Source organism: Papio anubis, chromosome 4 (assembly GCF_008728515.1).
Source record: "Papio anubis isolate 15944 chromosome 4, Panubis1.0, whole genome shotgun sequence".
In the NCBI taxonomy this organism is placed as follows: domain Eukaryota; kingdom Metazoa; phylum Chordata; class Mammalia; order Primates; family Cercopithecidae; genus Papio; species Papio anubis.
Genome location: NC_044979.1, coordinates 167502157 through 167518928, shown reverse-complemented (window position 1 = coordinate 167518928; position 16772 = coordinate 167502157). Strand labels below are relative to the sequence as shown.

The 16772-nt window shown below is 46.9% G+C and overlaps 1 protein-coding gene across 3 annotated transcripts in view; it reads right to left on the bottom strand.

The window, feature by feature from the left end:
* The window catches only part of HUNK (hormonally up-regulated Neu-associated kinase), a 125444-nt gene that overhangs the window by 67574 nt on the left and 41098 nt on the right, over positions 1-16772 (bottom strand). For 2 of the 3 annotated variants that reach the window (XM_021935540.2, XM_021935541.2), the window contains exon 2: positions 9152-9444. In XM_021935540.2, coding sequence (XP_021791232.1) covers positions 9152-9444 — 293 coding nt within the window. Of the gene's footprint in view, positions 1-9151; positions 9445-15552; positions 16070-16772 lie in introns of those variants that run through there. The other variant, XM_021935542.2, reaches the window with a different exon arrangement.

Sequence of the window (16772 nt, the reverse complement as noted above, 5' to 3'; positions counted from 1 at the left end):
CATCCCAAGAGCAAAACACTTGGCTCTGCGAAGTGCGAGGCGTGCCCTACGGGAAGGAAAGTGAAGGGCAGGCTGGTCGGCACATGACGATGGGGTGAGGGAAGGAGAATGCCCACTCCACATGAATGGTCCTGGATCTGATTAAATTCTTTCATGGAAGGGAGAGGGAAGTGGGAGGATCTTCCTTCAGTCCTGCCGTCTGAACAGTTCCCCCTGTGGCATATAAACTGGAAATTCAGTGTTCACTTTTTTTATTTTTATTTTTATTTTTTTTGAGACAGAGTCTTGCTCTGTTGTCCAGACTGGAGTGTAGTGGCGCAATCTCAGCTCACTGCAGCCCCTGCTTCCTGGGTTCAAGCAATTCTTCCTCAGCCTCCTGAGTAGCTGGGATTACAGGTACGTGCCACCACGCCTAGCTAATTTATGTATTTTTAGTAAAGATGGGGTTTCACCATGTTGGCCAGGCTTGTCTTGAACTCCTGACCTCAGGTGATCCACCCACCGTGGCTTCCCAAAGTGCTGGGATTACAGAGTGAGCCACCTCGTCCTGCCCAGTGTTAACTTTTAACTGAAAACAAACAAAGAAGAGAATGGCCCTGGGAGAGATGGGAAGTTGCTTTTGCTTGGCCAATGGGCCTTCAAAGAGGAGCTAGGAGGAGCAACAAAGGGGTGTGGCACAAGGCACAGAAGGTAGCGCAGGGTGGGGCATGGTGGCTCACACCTGTAATCCCACCACTTTGGGAGCCTGAGGCAGGTGGATCACTTGAGGTCAGGAGTTAAAGGCCAGCCTGGTCAACATGGTGAAACCCCGTCTCTACTAAAAATACAAAAATATGCTGGGTGTGGTGATGGGTGCCTGTAGCCTCAGCGAGAGGCTGAGGCATGAGCATCGCTTGAACGTGGGAGGTGGAGGTTGCAGAGAGCTGAGATTGCACCACTGCACTCCAGCCTAGAGGATAGAGTGAGACTCTGTATCAAAAAAAAAGAAGAAGAAGGAGGCAGCACAGGAAGATGGGTTGGGAGGACGGTGCTGGGGGTGAGGACGCAGGGGTGCGGGGGATGTCTTGGGAACAACAGGCAGCACCGATATACCAACCAGAAGCCACAGTGACGCAGGAGCAGGGAGCCCAGCAGAGAAGAGGACACTAGAGAGACGCTGTGGGGGCTCAGAAGGCTTCAGGACCCTTCTCTGCTCATTAGGCAGTTCCAGGGAGAAATGCTCAAAGGGGACCCATCGCAGCAGACAGACCAGATGTTGAGATAAGCGCAGGGTGTTTTTACAGAGATCGGGAAAGGACCTGCGGGGAGAAGACTCCTCCACACCCTCTAGGTATCACCTAATCACAGCCCTTTGTTCGAAGTTCTTTCAAAAGCACCAGCACACAAACAGGCCATGACTAGCCATTCAAGGTTCCCCCACAGGCTACCAAGCAACCCCTTCCCCTCCCCTCCACCCGCCCACACGGACTCTCCTTGCATCTCTTTCAAGATGGTCAATTAGAAGGTTCTGAGACTGGCCGCCATAAACTGAGTCACTGCCCTCTTGGACAGAGGGTGCCGGGAGGAGAGTCAGGGAGGGTCCTGTTGCCATGACAGACATACAGGTGCTCCCCCGCCCCTGGGGGCAGAAAGGCAGCTGCTCCAAGTCTGTGGAGCAAAGAGGCAGACAGGAGCAGTGCTGGGGAGGTGGAAAGCAGGAGTGTGTGTGTGTGTGTATGTGTGTGTGTGTGTTTACGCCTGAGTGTGTAAGTGCACATGAGTTTGTGTGTGCACACTGCAAGTGTTGGCACATGTTCATGTGACCTTGTGCATGCATGTGGGGACAGCAAGAGTGTACATGTGTGGGTGTGTGCATGCATGTGCACACATCCATGGGTGTATGAACGTACACATGTGAGTTTGCACATATGTGTTGCATACACACGTGTGTGGGCTCTCATATGTCAGAGTGCACCATGTGTATATGGTCATGGGCGCACGTGTGTGTGTGCATGCACATGCATGCATCACATGCATCCAGAGTTGTGGGATGGGAGAAGGCAAAGAGAAGGCAGTCTCTCCCCTGGGCCTCCACAGGCCATGCCCAACCCAGGAGGTCTAGGCTGAGAGGCAGGAACTCAGGAAAGAGCCTGGGGGAGCCGCTCAGGGTTGAGTCCAAAGAACTGAATGGTGTAACACTGAGACATCAGGATAGGAGGTAAGAGGAGGAGAGCATGAGACATGGCAGAACCAGTGAACACCGCAAGTGGGGAGGCTGAGCAAAGACAGGGAGTCAAGCAAGGCAGCCCGCGGAAGGGAGTAAGGACAGGTGCTGGGGTCTGGCTCTCTCTAATGGACCCGCCAACCAGGCCCGGGCAAGTCATTTAAACTCTCGGAGCTTCTAATTCTGCCCCGGAGCCCAGCCATCATGAGAAGGGTTACCCAGCGGGGCCACTGGCGGCGGGAAACGCCACAGTGGATTCCTGAGGGCTTTGCGGGCCACTCCATTTATGAGGTGAGAGGCTGGAGGTGAGGATAATAAAGTGAAAGATTCTAAGACAAGGTGAAGAGTTAAGACTCCAGAAAATACTTAAAAGAGGTGATCAATTTGGCCATAAGCAAACAGTATTGGGGGGCATGCCCCCCTGCCCAGCGAAAGGTAAGAGAGAAGGGGTCCAGGGAAGGACAGACCCAACTCAGACAGGATTAAGTTTGATGGAAAAAGTTTTGCCTACGGGGATGGTCACAAGATGAATTTTAATAATAAACTAAGAATAAAGCATCCCAAACTCCCCAAGCACATAACTCCCCAAGGCAACAGGTATTTTGCAGGGAACATGATTTTTTTTTTTTTTTTTTGGTTAGGTCTTATCTTCAAAAGCACTGTATTAAAAGCAAATGATGTGCAAATTCTTGATTTATTTACAATATGGGTATTTTGCTAAAATACAAGAATAATGTGTTATCCATGAACCCGATTTATTTATTCAAAATGAAACCTTTATTGAGTTCCCGTAATGTTCCAGAAACAAATTCTGTTTATAAAACTGAAAGACCCATTCACTAGAAAGATGCCACTCTACAAATTGTGACCTAAAAAATAAACACAGTGACACTAAGTCAATGAAGAAACTCCTTTGAAATTCCAGGGAGAATATGGACTATTCCAGAACATAGGACTGGCTACCAGAAAGCTTCCATCCCAGTGCAAACTCTGACACTAGCTGTATTCATTCCATTTTCCTTCCTTCATTCAACAAAGTCTTACTGTGTGCCCACCGGGCTGAGCACTGGGCTAAGCTGTGGCCTGTGCAGAAGCAGATAGAGGGAAGTAACCACAGGATACGTGCTCAGAAAGAAAAGTAGAGGGTGCTGGGAGTCTATGGCCAGGGGACCAAGCCTGGAGGGCTTCCCAGAGAAGGTGAGCCTGGAGCTGGGACCTGAAGGATGAGTAGAATTCAGCCAAAGACAAGGGCAGTACAAGCAGAGAACAGCTATGGGGCCCTGAGCACGGAGAACTGTGGGCCTCAGCTTCCTGTGGATACAATGAATGGGTTGGACTCAGTAGTAATTACAGAGAACATGGACTCAGTCCTTACACAGTGTCTCGGTTTTGAGCACTTCATGCAGACTGACTTATCTAATCCTCACAACAGCCATGTGAAGTGGAGAATCCATTTTCCCTGTTGTGTAGCTGTGGAAAGGGAGGTACAAAAGCTCAAGTGATTTGCCCAGCACCACTCTGGAGTGGCCAAACCAGCACATGGACAAGGGGGTCTGGCTTTCGCGTCAGCGCTGCAGACCACTGTGCATCCCAATCCATGAAGCTGTTGGGCTGGAGCTTTGCAAGAGCTCACATTTCCAATGCGATTTTTTAAAAACCCAATTAAACACAAAACTTTTGCTGTCACTGGTGCCTCCAGATATGTGCTCGCTCTCAGCAGAAGGCCCTGGGATTCCATCCAGCTCCTGGATGTGAGCAGAAATCGTTCCCTCTCATCTGCTGTCCCCTTCCTCTCCTCTCTAAGAAAACCCGAAAGTTAACAGACTTCTTAACCCCCCAACCAGCACAGGTTGGGCCTGCTTCTTGTCAGGCCAAAAAGAACAAAGAAGGGCCTCCTGTCTTCCACTCCTTCCTCTTAAGCGCAGAGAGCCCTTTTCTCCATATTGATGAATGGATAAGGTCATGGCCCTGGGAGCCACGGTGTTGACACACATCCGAGCTCAGGCTCCGGCTCCCTTTGATCGTGTGTCTCTTTCTCCTGGTCCTGCAGCCCCATGGCTTCTCTCTTCCTGCTTAGGGATGGTGGTATTGTATTATCCAGTTGTGTTTTCTCTGTATAGTTTGATTGGACTTTGTCATTTTGAATGAACACATGAATCTCAAATTAGCCTCTCAGCAGAATCGGCGTTCTAGGTGATTCATGTTAAGAGTTGATGCTCTATATACAATAGGCAAATCATCAGATTTTGGCATCCTGCTGGGTGAGCACGTTTAGGGGAAGGAAAAGCAACCTGTTATATTTTAGAGAAGCTTAGACAATTCTAAAATAGAATAATAGAGAAGTTAGACCACACTCTACTTTTGTAAAAATGAACAACAGCCCTAGACACAGAGGCTGTGGCAAGTCTAGTCTCATAGGAAGTTCTCTGCCAGCAAAGCGAATCTGCTTTATACACGCTTAGCTTCCTTTGAAAAAACAAACAAACAAACAAAAAACCTACTTGTCATATTTATTGTTTCTTTTAAATGATGTTTAAATACTTCTGGAAAGATAAATAATTATTTCGATTTAATGCCACAGGAAATGAGGGCTCTGCTAGCATTAAGTTGATTATGACATAACAACATAATATCAGCCTAATCAGGAACTGCATTTTTAAAGCATCCCCTAACACACACACACACACACACACACACACACACACACACACACACACCCAAAAGCCCCTAAAATCACTGTACACATATAGCCACAAAAAATCATCCTGAATCCTTTTGCATGATCCAATATATTTACTCAGAAATCTTCCCACCAGCGACTCCAGGGCCTCTCTGAAATGCAATAGTCTCTTATTCATTTGAAAACTCTAACCTCAAAATAATTTATGAAACTCATTCCACCTTTGCAGCATAAAGGAGAAAATTCTTTATGAGAAAGGGCTCCAGTAAAGAGCATACCAGTGGTCAGTTGAAATATGAACACCCAAAATTAGTGGTATAGAGTCTTTGAAAGTCAAGACATTCCGTTAAAGCCACTATGAATATATTCTAAACAAGCATGTTAATGTGAGGTCTCAACCACCTAATCACCTACGTCCATGGGCGGTGACACACATTAACATGATTTTTAGAGGGAAACGTGAAAAAAATCTTCCTAAATTGTCTGTGTATTTCCAATCTTCTCTAACTTTAAAAGATCTGAGCCCTTGCCATTATTGGATTATAAATATATTCCTGAGGAGAGAGAGGCAAAAGTAGAAAAAGCTGGAGATCAGAGAAAGAAAAAGTATACCGTCTTTGCTATCAAAACATTATTAAATTCATTGCTTTGACATTCTGACAGTAATTGCGCTGAGAGGGATTGGATTTTGTTAAAATTACTTTAAAAGGGCTGTTGAGAATTTCCTGCAGGAGAGGCCAGTGTGCAAGGCGCAGCTACCACTTGGTTTTCTTTGTTGTTCTCACAATCCTGAGAAGCTCAGTGCTCATCTTGTTTTTGACAGCACAAAATCCTTGCAAAAAACACCCCGAGTACCACAAAAAGCTCTGCCGCTCGCAGTCCCTCGTTCCATTTTCCACTGTGACCTGCGGAGTCGGTAATCCAAGCTGATTCACTTGTGAGATTTCTGCCTTTGTCATCTTAATAAACAAAGACAGAGCCAGGCACACTTACGACTATCATTTTCCTAATAACGGCAGAGCTATGACACCTCAGGCTACCCAAGGGTATTGTTGGGAAGAGCCAAAAATAGCATGATTCACTTACCATTTCTGAATGTTCTCTTCCTTGCTAATCTAAGCCCAAAGAGTTCTAATGAAGTGTGATCTCATGACAACACGCATGACTAAGAATACGTATATGAAGAGGTGTTCTCACCTCAGTGAGGAGGAAATGATTGGCCTGAATGGTGCCTACCCAAGGCTGGCTCTAGAAAAGGCCTGGACAATGGACCTCCCGTGGGTTTAGACATGAGAGGGCAGAGCATCCCATGGCACCAATCCCATTAGTAAGGAGACAGCTCTCTCCACCTTGGAAGTCTAAGTTCTATTAAGTAAAGGCCTGGAGCTGCTTTTGTCACTGATCAGAAAATAAACGGCTTTCATGGCTGGGCATGGTGGCTCACATCTGTAATCCCAGCACTTGGGGTGTGGTCGAGGAGGGTGGATCATTTGAGGTCAGGAGTTTGAGACCAGCCTGGGCAACATGGCAAAAGCCCATCTCTACTAAAAATACAAAAAATAGCTGGGCATGGTGGCGCATGCCTGTAATCCCAGCTACTTGGGAAACTGAGGCAGGAGAGTCTCTTGAACCTGGGAGGCGGAAGTTGCAGTGAGCCAAGATTGCGCCATTGCACTCCAGCCTGGGCGACAGAGCGAGACTCCATCTCAAAAAAACAAAACAAAACAAAACAAAAAAACAGAAAGAAAGAAAATGGCTTTCAAACAGATAGAACTCGATTATCATTATTAAAATTAAAATTAGATTTACCATTAAATGTTGAATTTTTTAAAAATATGTGTTTCCTCAAAAGGATCAAGAAAGCTGACATACGACCCAGCAATTCCACTCCTAAGAGTTGGAGTTTTCTGAGAAGTGAAAACAGCGCTCATAGCAGTATTACTAGCCAAAGTGTGGGAACAACTCAAACGGATCAGCCAACTGCGGTATATCCATACATGGAGTATTATGCAGTCATAAAAAGGAAGGAGACACTGACACATGCTATAACTTAGACAAACCTGAAAAACATAATGCTACATGAAAGAAATCAATCACAAAAGACTATATATTATATAATTCCATTTATATGAAATGGCCAGAATAGGCAAATCCATAGACACGGAAAGTAAATTAGTAGTTGCCAGTGCTGGGGGAAGAGGCAAATGGGGAGTGATTGCTAATGGGTACAGGGTTTCTTTTGGCGGGGGGGCGGTAATAAAAATATTCTAAAATTAGAAGGTGGTGATGGTTGCACAACTCTGTGAATACACTAAAAAACACTAGATTATACACTTTTAAATGGTGACTTTTATAGTACATACATTTATTAATTTTAAAATATTTTAACATACATGTGCACACACGTGTGCATGTTTACATATATACACACATAAATATGTCATACTTCAATCTTGCTTTTTAAAATAAGCACCAATTAAAAATGATTTCTAGGCCAGGTGCGGTGGTTCATGCCTGTAATCCCAGCACTTTGGGAGGCCGAGGAGAGCAGATCACCTGAGGTCAGGAGTTTGAGACCAGCCTGACCAACATGGAGAAACCCTGTCTCTACTAAAAACGCAAAATCAGCCGGGCGTGGTGACTCATGCCTATAATCCCAGCTACTAGGGAGGGTGATGCAGGAGAATCACTTGAACCTGGGAGGCGGAGGTTGCGATGAGCCAAGATCTCACCATTGCACTCCAGCCTGGGCAACAACAGTGAAACTCCGTCTCAAAAAAAAAAAAAAAAAAAAAAGATTTCTAGGGCGTGGTGGCTCACACCAGTAATCCCAGCACTTTGGGAGGCCAAGGCGGGTGGATCACCTGAGGTCGGGAGCTCGAGACCAGCCTGACCAACATAGCGAAACTCTGTCTGTATTCAAAATACAAAAACTGGCCAGGCATGGTGGTGGGCACTTGTAATAATCCCAGCTACCTGGGAGGCTGAGGCAGGAGAATGTCTTGAACCTGGGAAGCGGCAGTTGCAGTGAGCCAAGATTGTGCCATTGCACTCCAGCCTAGGCGACAAAGTGAGACCCAGTCTCAAAAAAAAAAAAAAGATTTCTGGTTGTTCTCAATAACCCAGAGTAATTATTGATCATAATTTCACAAAGGAAAAACCATGCATTTGTTGGTGAAGCCAACACCCCCTTGGAGGAAAAGAGGGAGCTTTTATTTCTTTAAATTCGTTTGATCTTATTTTCACACCGTACTAAAAGCAGGCACCCACCACCACCAATGGCAACACTGCTAAGAATGCTGCTTCCATTCACTTTCTTTGTAGAGCCCCTTCCTAGGAAGCAACAAGCTATTAAAAACAAGCTTGATTTTCATAAAATTATTTGCAAGACTGGTTTGGTTTGTGGAAAACACTCCTTGATTTCAAGGGCAAGTTCAAAATTCGAATGGTGATTCAATTTCATTGAATAAAACAGCTATTGAGTGGTTACCATATGTAAAGCAAAGACAATGAAAGCACCATCATACCTTGCACTAATCTCATGCCATCTTAACACTGGCTCTTTCAGGCACCTAAACAACTGGTCTCAGGACTATGCAAACAAGAAGAAAAGCAGCTAACACCTGATGCCTACTAGGTACCAAATGCTGTCCCAAGCTCTTCCCATGTATTATTAACTCATTGACCCTTACTCCAACTGAGAGAGAAGTGTTATTATTATTCCCATTTTATAGACTAAAAGACCGAGGCTCAGAGAGGTTAAGTAACTTGCCCAAGGTCACATAACTATTACACGGCAGAGCCAGGTTGCAAGCCCAGTCACTCTGGCTTCAGATTCTACTCTTTTAACCCTCACACTGGCATGAACCCAATTCACAAAACAATTTCATGGAATAAAAATACAGAAAAATTCCCAGCCTGGCCAACATGGTGAAACCCTGTCTCTACTAAAACTACAAAAAAATTAACCAGGTGTGGTGGCAGGTGCCTGTAATCCCAGGTACTCGGGAGGCTGAGGCAGGAGAACTGCTTGAACCCACAAGGCGGAGGTTGCAGTGAGCCGCGACTGCGCCATTGCACTCCAGCCTGAGCAACAAGAACAAAACTCCGTCTCAAAAAAATTAACAAATAAAATAAAATAAAAATATAGAAAAATTGTAAAACAGGCTGCAATTGCTCAGCCTTTCTCAGAGGCTGAGAGGGTGCCAAAGCCCAGTGCCATCTATGGACCTCACAGTCAGTGATCACCAGCGTGGCCTGGCCCTTACCTGTGGACCACCCCAGCCCGGTGCAGGTGCTCTACAGCGGAGATGAGCTGTCGGATGTATCTGCGGGCTTCAGACTCCTCCAGCCGCTTCTTCTCATAGATCTTGTGCATCAGGTTGCCCCCAGGGCACAGCTCCATGACCAGGTAGTAGCTGTTTTCCGTCTCTAAAATATCAAGGAGCTGAGTGATATTGGGGTGACGGATCATCTGCTGGATCTGACCCTCTCGCCGCAGGTTTTTGGTGACATAGGTGTCCTTTTTGGCTCTCTTCTTATCGATGACTTTTATGGCCACCTAAGGAGAAAACAAGAACATGCCTGTTCTTACAGACATTACAGACAATAGCGATTCCTTGGCTACGCACAGGAACCCAAGAAAAATGCTAGCTATTTCTCTGCAGAGGAGAAACACTTATCTAAAACAGCATCAACAGAAAATCTATATATACACATTTATATTTATGCATATACCATACATATATATACACACACACATATGTAGGTATAACATTAGGAAAAATCCAATGATTAAGGAAGACAATGGAATTTACCTAAGAAAACCTGAATGGCTGTCTGGAAGGCACAGTGCAGGATTAATGTCAAATTTATTTTTCTGCAGGATGGGAAGATGAAATAACAATTTCTCTTCCAGCAAAGGGCTCGTCTCACTCCCCCTCAGGACTCACCATCATCTCCCTCCAGGTCTGAGGACCCCCAATCACTTCAGAAACAGCTAAATCAGCCCCCAATCTTAGTTCTGGGGCATGGTTGGGGGACACTGCCCAAAGATGCAGCACCCCTAGCCTTGCTCACCCTCTCTCTGCCCTGCACAGGCCCTCAAGCCTCCTTCCTTTGATGAATTACCTCCCCGGGAAACTCACAGGGAGCCCACACTGTCAGCACCCAACCTTTGTAGTTATTCAGGAGCACATTTTTACGACCCCCAGGAAGCTCCTCCTGCATCAATTCCCCCACAACCAACTTGTCATAAGACGTAGGGTGGGAGGGAGGGAAGAACAGAAGGAAGGATGGAGGGACAGAGGGAAGGGAAGACTGTCTTTTCCACCCAAATCCGCATCTGTCCCCAGTTCTCTTTCCTTTAGGGGAAGTCACCTCTCCATTGTATTCACCCTTTTCCTTCCCTCCTTCCTTCCTTCCTTTCTTCCCTCCCTCCCTCCTTCCTTCCTCTCTCCCTCCCCTCCCTTCCCTTCCTCTTTCCTTCCTTCCTTTCTTTCTTATTCTCTCTCTCTCTCTTTCTCTTTCTTTCTTTCTTGACAGAGTCTCTCTGTTGCCCAGACTGGAGTACAATGTGCAATCGTGGCTCACAGAAGCCTCAAACTCCTGGGCTTAAGTGATCCTCCCACCTCAGCCTCCCAGGAGCTGGGACTATAAGCACACACCAACACAGCTGGCTCATTTTTTTCTTTTTGTAGAGACAGATCTCCCCATGTTGCCCAGGCTGGTCTTGAACTCCTGGCCTCCAGTGATTCTCCCCATCAGCCTCCCAAAGCACTGGTGTCAAAGGCGTGAGTCACCACGCCCGGCTGCCCTGTTCTTTCTTTGGTCTTCACTCCCCTCTCTAATGTGATCAGCCACTGACATCAATACATGATGTCAATGTCTTCTGCCAGCTGCCTCGCCACCTGCCCTTCCTCTCTGTTCCCCTACACCACCCATCTGGTTCATTCCAACCACTGCTGCCAGCGCCCAGACGCCCGTCATGAACTGAGACTCGAGCACCACAGGAACACCTTCGTACACAGCTGTGGAGCCTCCAGGCGCAGGATGAAGACAGTGGACCTTCCATTTCTTGTTATTTCTCTTTTTTGTAATTACATTTTGTACCTGTTTCACAATGCACTCAATATGCATTATATGCAATATGCCATGCACAGAGGTACAAGTATAGAAATAAATAATAAGTAAATAAATACAGATGAATACATGTTTTCAGTGCGGGGCTCAAATATTATTTTATGGACATAGTTCACGATAAAGAAAAAAACAGAAGTCTGAGATCTAATGTACAGTGTGGTGACCAGGTTTAACAACAATGTATTGCACACTTGGAAAAACTGCTAAGAGGCCGGGCGCGGTGGCTCACGCCTGTAATCCCAGGACTTTGGGAGGCCAAGGTGGGTGAATCATTTGAGGTCAGGAATTCGAGACCAGCCTGGCCAACATGGTGAAAACCTGTCTCTACTAAAAATACAAAAATTAGCTGGGCATGGTGATGGACGCCTGTAATCCCAGCTACTCAGGAGGCTGAGGCAGGAGAATCGCTTGAACCCAGGAGGTAGAGGTTCCAGTGAGCTGAGATCGCGCCATTACACTCCAGCCTGGACAATAAGAACAAAACTCCATCTCAAAAAAAGAAAGAAAGAAAACTGCTAACTCAACACACACACACACACAAATGATAACCCTGTGGGGTAATGGACATGTCCATGAGCTTGACCATGGTAACCATTTCACAACGTGTTCATTCACTGAAGCCCCACCCTGCACACTGGACGCACACGTGGTTATCTGCCTTCAACCTCAATAACGCTGAAGAAAACCTTAAAAAACAAAAAGAAAACAAAAAAGGGAAAAAGTCCAAACTAAAGGCAAACTTTAAATTAAACAAAATAGTGAATGAATCAATAAAAGTCTGGCCGCCCCCAGCGTGGACTAAGGCATGGATGTCACCTCTTCCTGAGGCTCCTCCCGGCCTCTTGAATTCACTCTACACTCTGCCTCCAAATCAGCGGGTCTGGAACTCTCGATTTCTTGCAGAAGCTCTTGAGGTCTCACTGCTGCCTATGGGAGCACCCAAGCATCTTCTCCATCAGCCCCACCACCACGCAGCCCCAACTCCTCCCAGATCTCCCTCCTGGCATGTCTCGCCACTCCCTGGGACCTGCATTCCGTCACTCTCCAGGTACTCCAGCCACCCCCCTTTCCCCACTCAAGCCCCCAACCCCAGGTCCTCCAGAGGCTACCCGCCCTTCCAGAGATTCCCCGGCACCTTCCTTCCCTACGTCCTTACACATCAGCATCTGTGGTAAGATGTAAGGCAGTCATGGCTTAATGCAGGGACCACTGCCCCTTTACCACACACAGCACTTTATAAACAGCAAGTGACTAATAGTGACTAACCAATGGAATCACCAAACAAAGACGGATATAAACAGCATAATCTATTATCTCCTCTATATAGCAATGTCTTTTTTTTTTTTTTTTTTTTTTGAGATAGAGTCTCGCTCTGTGACCCAGGCTGGAGTGCAGTGGCACAATCTTGGCTCCCTGCAACCTCTGTCTCCCAGGTTCAAGCAATTCTCCTGCCTCAGCCTCCTGAGTAACTGGGATTACAGGCGCCCGCCACCACACTCAGCTGATTTTTGTATTTTTAGTAGAGACAGGGTTTGGCCATGTTGGCCAGGCTGGTCTCGAACTCCTGGCCTCAAGTGATCCGCCCACCTCAGCCTCCCAAAGTACTGGGATTATAAGCATGAGCCACCATGTCCAGCCCAGAGTCTCATTTTAATAGGGAGGTTCAGGCCCTTAATCCAAAGATGGGAGTAACAAAGAGTCAATCAGCCCCCAAGGGGACCAGACAGGCTAGAAGAGCCCCTGCCATCCACACCTCACAGCATGGGGCCTGCACTACCCCGAGTCAACCAGGCCAATGCTCTCAGTCCCCAGGAGGTAAAGGTACACGCTGGCTGTGCCTGGCCCCAGGTAGTTCAAGGGATGCTAAACTAACAGCTTTGTAAACTGTTACCCTCCAAAAACACATAGACACACACATATTTCATATCCGTCCTCTTGGGGAGGTGGAGAAAAAGGAATGCTGAAAAGTACAATTAGGCATTGTCTTTGCTCGACTCTGTGTTGCAGTATTTTAAAAATTACACCCTCTGGCAATGACATTCTTAAAAGTACTGTGAACAAACAAGTCTAAAAGCCCAGCAGTAATACCATCTGCCTTTTTAACAGAGTATACGATTATTGTTAAGATACCTTATTGAGCTCTTTAATTGCCTGTACCAGGTTGAATAATGGCCTAATCTCTGGATCATGTGACTTTATTTGGAAAAAGGGTCTTTGCAGAAGTGATTAAGTGAAGAATTCTGAGATGAGATTAACCTAGATTACCTGGGTAGGCCCTAAAGGTCCTCATAAGTGTCCTTATAAAATAGAGAAAGAAGGAGCTTTCACGCAAATAAGCAGAGGGGGCAGTCACAGGAGGAAGGAGGCAGACACTGGGGTGATGGGGCCACAAGCCAAGGAATGTTGGCTGCCACTGGAAGACGGAAGAGGCAGAGAAGGATCCTCCCCTAGAGTCTCTGAAGGGAGCGTGGCTCTGCCAATACTGTTTTAAGATTTCTGGCCTCCAGAACTGTCAGAGAATCAATTTGTTACTTTAGGCCACCAGAGTGGTAATTCATTAAAGCAGCCACAAGAAACGAATAGCTTCCCTGAAAACATAAGAAAGGAATCTATCTGATGCTGCCCTTTGGGATGCATTTCCAGGCATGGAGAGACCCTCTTGGCAGTGGGGAATGACCCCAGCGTTCAGCAGCAGCCTCTCTCTCCTCCTCACTCTAGCCCTTTGATGTAGTCCAGGAGCCTCTGACAATTCCTCGTTGACTGCACCGTCCCCTCTGCTCCCCCACATCCATGAGACCCACAGAGAGCACAGTCTTCACAAACTTACTCTCAGGCTCCACTCCCAGGGCTGAACCAGGGTTTTACACCTCCACGAGCTATGTCAAGGTGGGACCCTATGAAGCTCCGTAATTGGTTAGCAAGTGTAGACACTGCAGACCCCTCTGAACAGAAAGAACAGTCCAGGTGGCTCTTTCCATGAGTCTGGGCCTCATTATCATAGCCATACAGCCAGGCTTAGGGGTGCACGCTAGGCTTTTCTTTGGGCAGTTCTTCCCATACCTTCCGACTTCTGCACAAATGCAGTATTTCCAAGCACTTCTCCCCACTCTCTCACTTCTTGCTCTTTCTCTAGCCCACCCTCCTCCCTTTCCTGAAGGTGAAAGGACAAGGCAATGAGACGATCTATGGTGCTGGGGAAATACCCCCTGAAAGCCCCATCCAGCCCCTCGTCCCCATCCCCCTCAGTCCAGCCCCTCGTCCTCATCCCCCTCAGTCCAGCCCCTCGTCCTCATACCCCTCAGTCCAGCCCCTCGTCCTCATCCCCCACCGTCCAGCCCCTCGTCCTCATCCCCCTCCGTCCAGCCCCTCGTCCTCATACCACTCAGTCCAGCCCCTCGTCCTCTTACCACTCCGTCCAGCCCCTCGTCCTCGTACCACTCCGTCCAGCCCAGGCCTTGGGCCGTTGTACCAAAGTCTTCTGTGAAGCAGGCCCAGTGTGGTAAGTCGAACAATGGCCTCCCAAAGATAGGCCCATATCCTAATCCCTGGAACCTGAAAATGTCATCTTTAGGGGGATGGGACTCTGCAGACATGATGAAGTTAATGGTCTTGAGATGGGGAGGCTGTCCTGGATTAACTGGGTGAGTCCTAAATGCCATCAAAAGTGTCTTTAAAAGAGGGAGAGGATCAGATAGACACACAAGCAGAGAAGAAAGCAAAGTGAAGATGGAGACAGAGAATAACGTGGCCACAAGCCCAGGAGATGCCAGCAGCCACCAGGGGCTGGGACAAGCCAAGTCCAAGTCTCCCCTTGGGTCTCTGAAGGAAGAATGGCCTTACTGACACCTTGATCTCCAATGAGACTGATTTTGAACTTCCAGCCTCCAGACTGTGAGGGAATCACTTTCTGTTGTTTTAAGCCACCAAATTTGTGGTCATTTGTTACAGCAGCAGCAGGAAACTAACATCCCTGGTGTGTGCCCTACCCTCACCTGACACCTTGATTCCCGAGTTCTACCAGTCAACGGTCCCTCCCTGAAAACCCTGAGCCCTTAAGCTACCTCACCTGGGAGAAGGTTTCCTATTAAGCTTCCTCTCGATTTTCAAATGCCGGCTCATTACCAGCTTGTTTACATCCACCCCCTGACTTACAAGCTCCGTGTTGATCATACTGAAATGGAACGCTGTTCTTGATTACACAAAACCATTTAATCGACTTCATCTATAACAACTGAAATGGGGAAAAAATGAATGGGAAATTAAGGAAAAGTCAATCAGTGATCAGCAAAGGGAGACATCTAATTCAATTTGACAGTAATCAGAGGTTTGCAGGCAAAACAAAGCTAACACTGACTCTGGGTAAAGCCCAACGCAATGATGGATCTCTAGCTGCAAAATAAACTGCTTGAGTCAGGAGAGTTTTACAGAGTGAAATTAAATCTCTGCTATCAAATGGCAGTAAAATAAGCAGGTTTAGCATGTTCCAGGCAACAGGAGTGATAGCACCACACCAATCAATGGCTCTTACCAACGCTGCAGGTTCACCGATTCACTTAAGAATGAGGCCCCCAGCCAATGCCACCGGAGAACTCCCAATTCAGTCCAGGGTGTGTGTGTGCGTGCGTGCGTGCGTGCGTGCGTGCGTGCATGCGTGCGTGCGTGCCTGTGTGCGTGCGTGCGTGTGTTTGGGAATGGGAGTTTCAGGAGGGTATCTAAGCCTGGATGTCATCACGAGCACAAGAAAAACAAATTTCTGTCAAAGATCACTAAAACCAAGGCTGATCAACAGATCCAAGTTGCAAGGCTTTTCAAAATTTTACAAAGGAATCAGTTTTCCAAAGATTTCTCCCATATTTCCAAGATCAGTAGCAAAGTCCTGCAGTGGTGGAAAATTAGTAGAAAGAGAATAGCACAGTTCCAATATATGACAGTTGAAAGAGATTATTCATCAACTTCTTTTATTAATTAAGAAATAGCAGCTTGTGCAACATGGCGAAACCTCATCTCACAAAAATTAACCAGGCGTGGTGGCTCATGCCTGTAGTCCCAGCTGCTCAGGAGGCTGAGGTGTGTGGATCGCTTGAGTCCGGGAGTTCCAGGCTGCAGTGAGCTATGATCTCACCACTGCACTCAAGCCTAGGCGACAGAGTGAGACCCTGTCTCAGAAAAAGGAAAAACAGAAAGCATTTCTCACAACATGGTAACTCCACCCTCCTCCTTCCCTGACAAACACCACCAACTGATGATGATGGATAAAATCAGCAAACCACTTTTAAATAAATAGCTAAGCTCATAAGAAAGCAATGGAAATCCCTCAAGGCCAAAAATTCACTAGCAGCAGCTACAGAGATAAAAAAATACAAGATTCAGGAGAGACAGAAAGAGAGGAAACCCACCCAGGTGTGGTAGCTCACACCCGTCACCTCAGCACTTTGGGAGGCTGAGGCAGGCGGATCACTTGAAGTTAGGAGTTCGAGACCAGTCTGGCCAAACCCCTGGTGAAACCCCATCTCTACTGAAAATACAAAAATTAGCTGGGCATGGTGATGCACACCTGTAGTCCCAGCTACTTGGGAGGCTGAGGCAGGAGAATCACTTGAACCTGGGAGGCACAGCCTGCAGTGAGCCAAGAAAGCTCCATTGCACTCCAGCCTGGGTGACAGAGCGAGACTCCATCTCAAAAAAAAAAAAAAAAAAAAAAAAAAGAGCGAGAAAACAAAAGAGAGAGGAAACCTTAAGGAAGGAGAG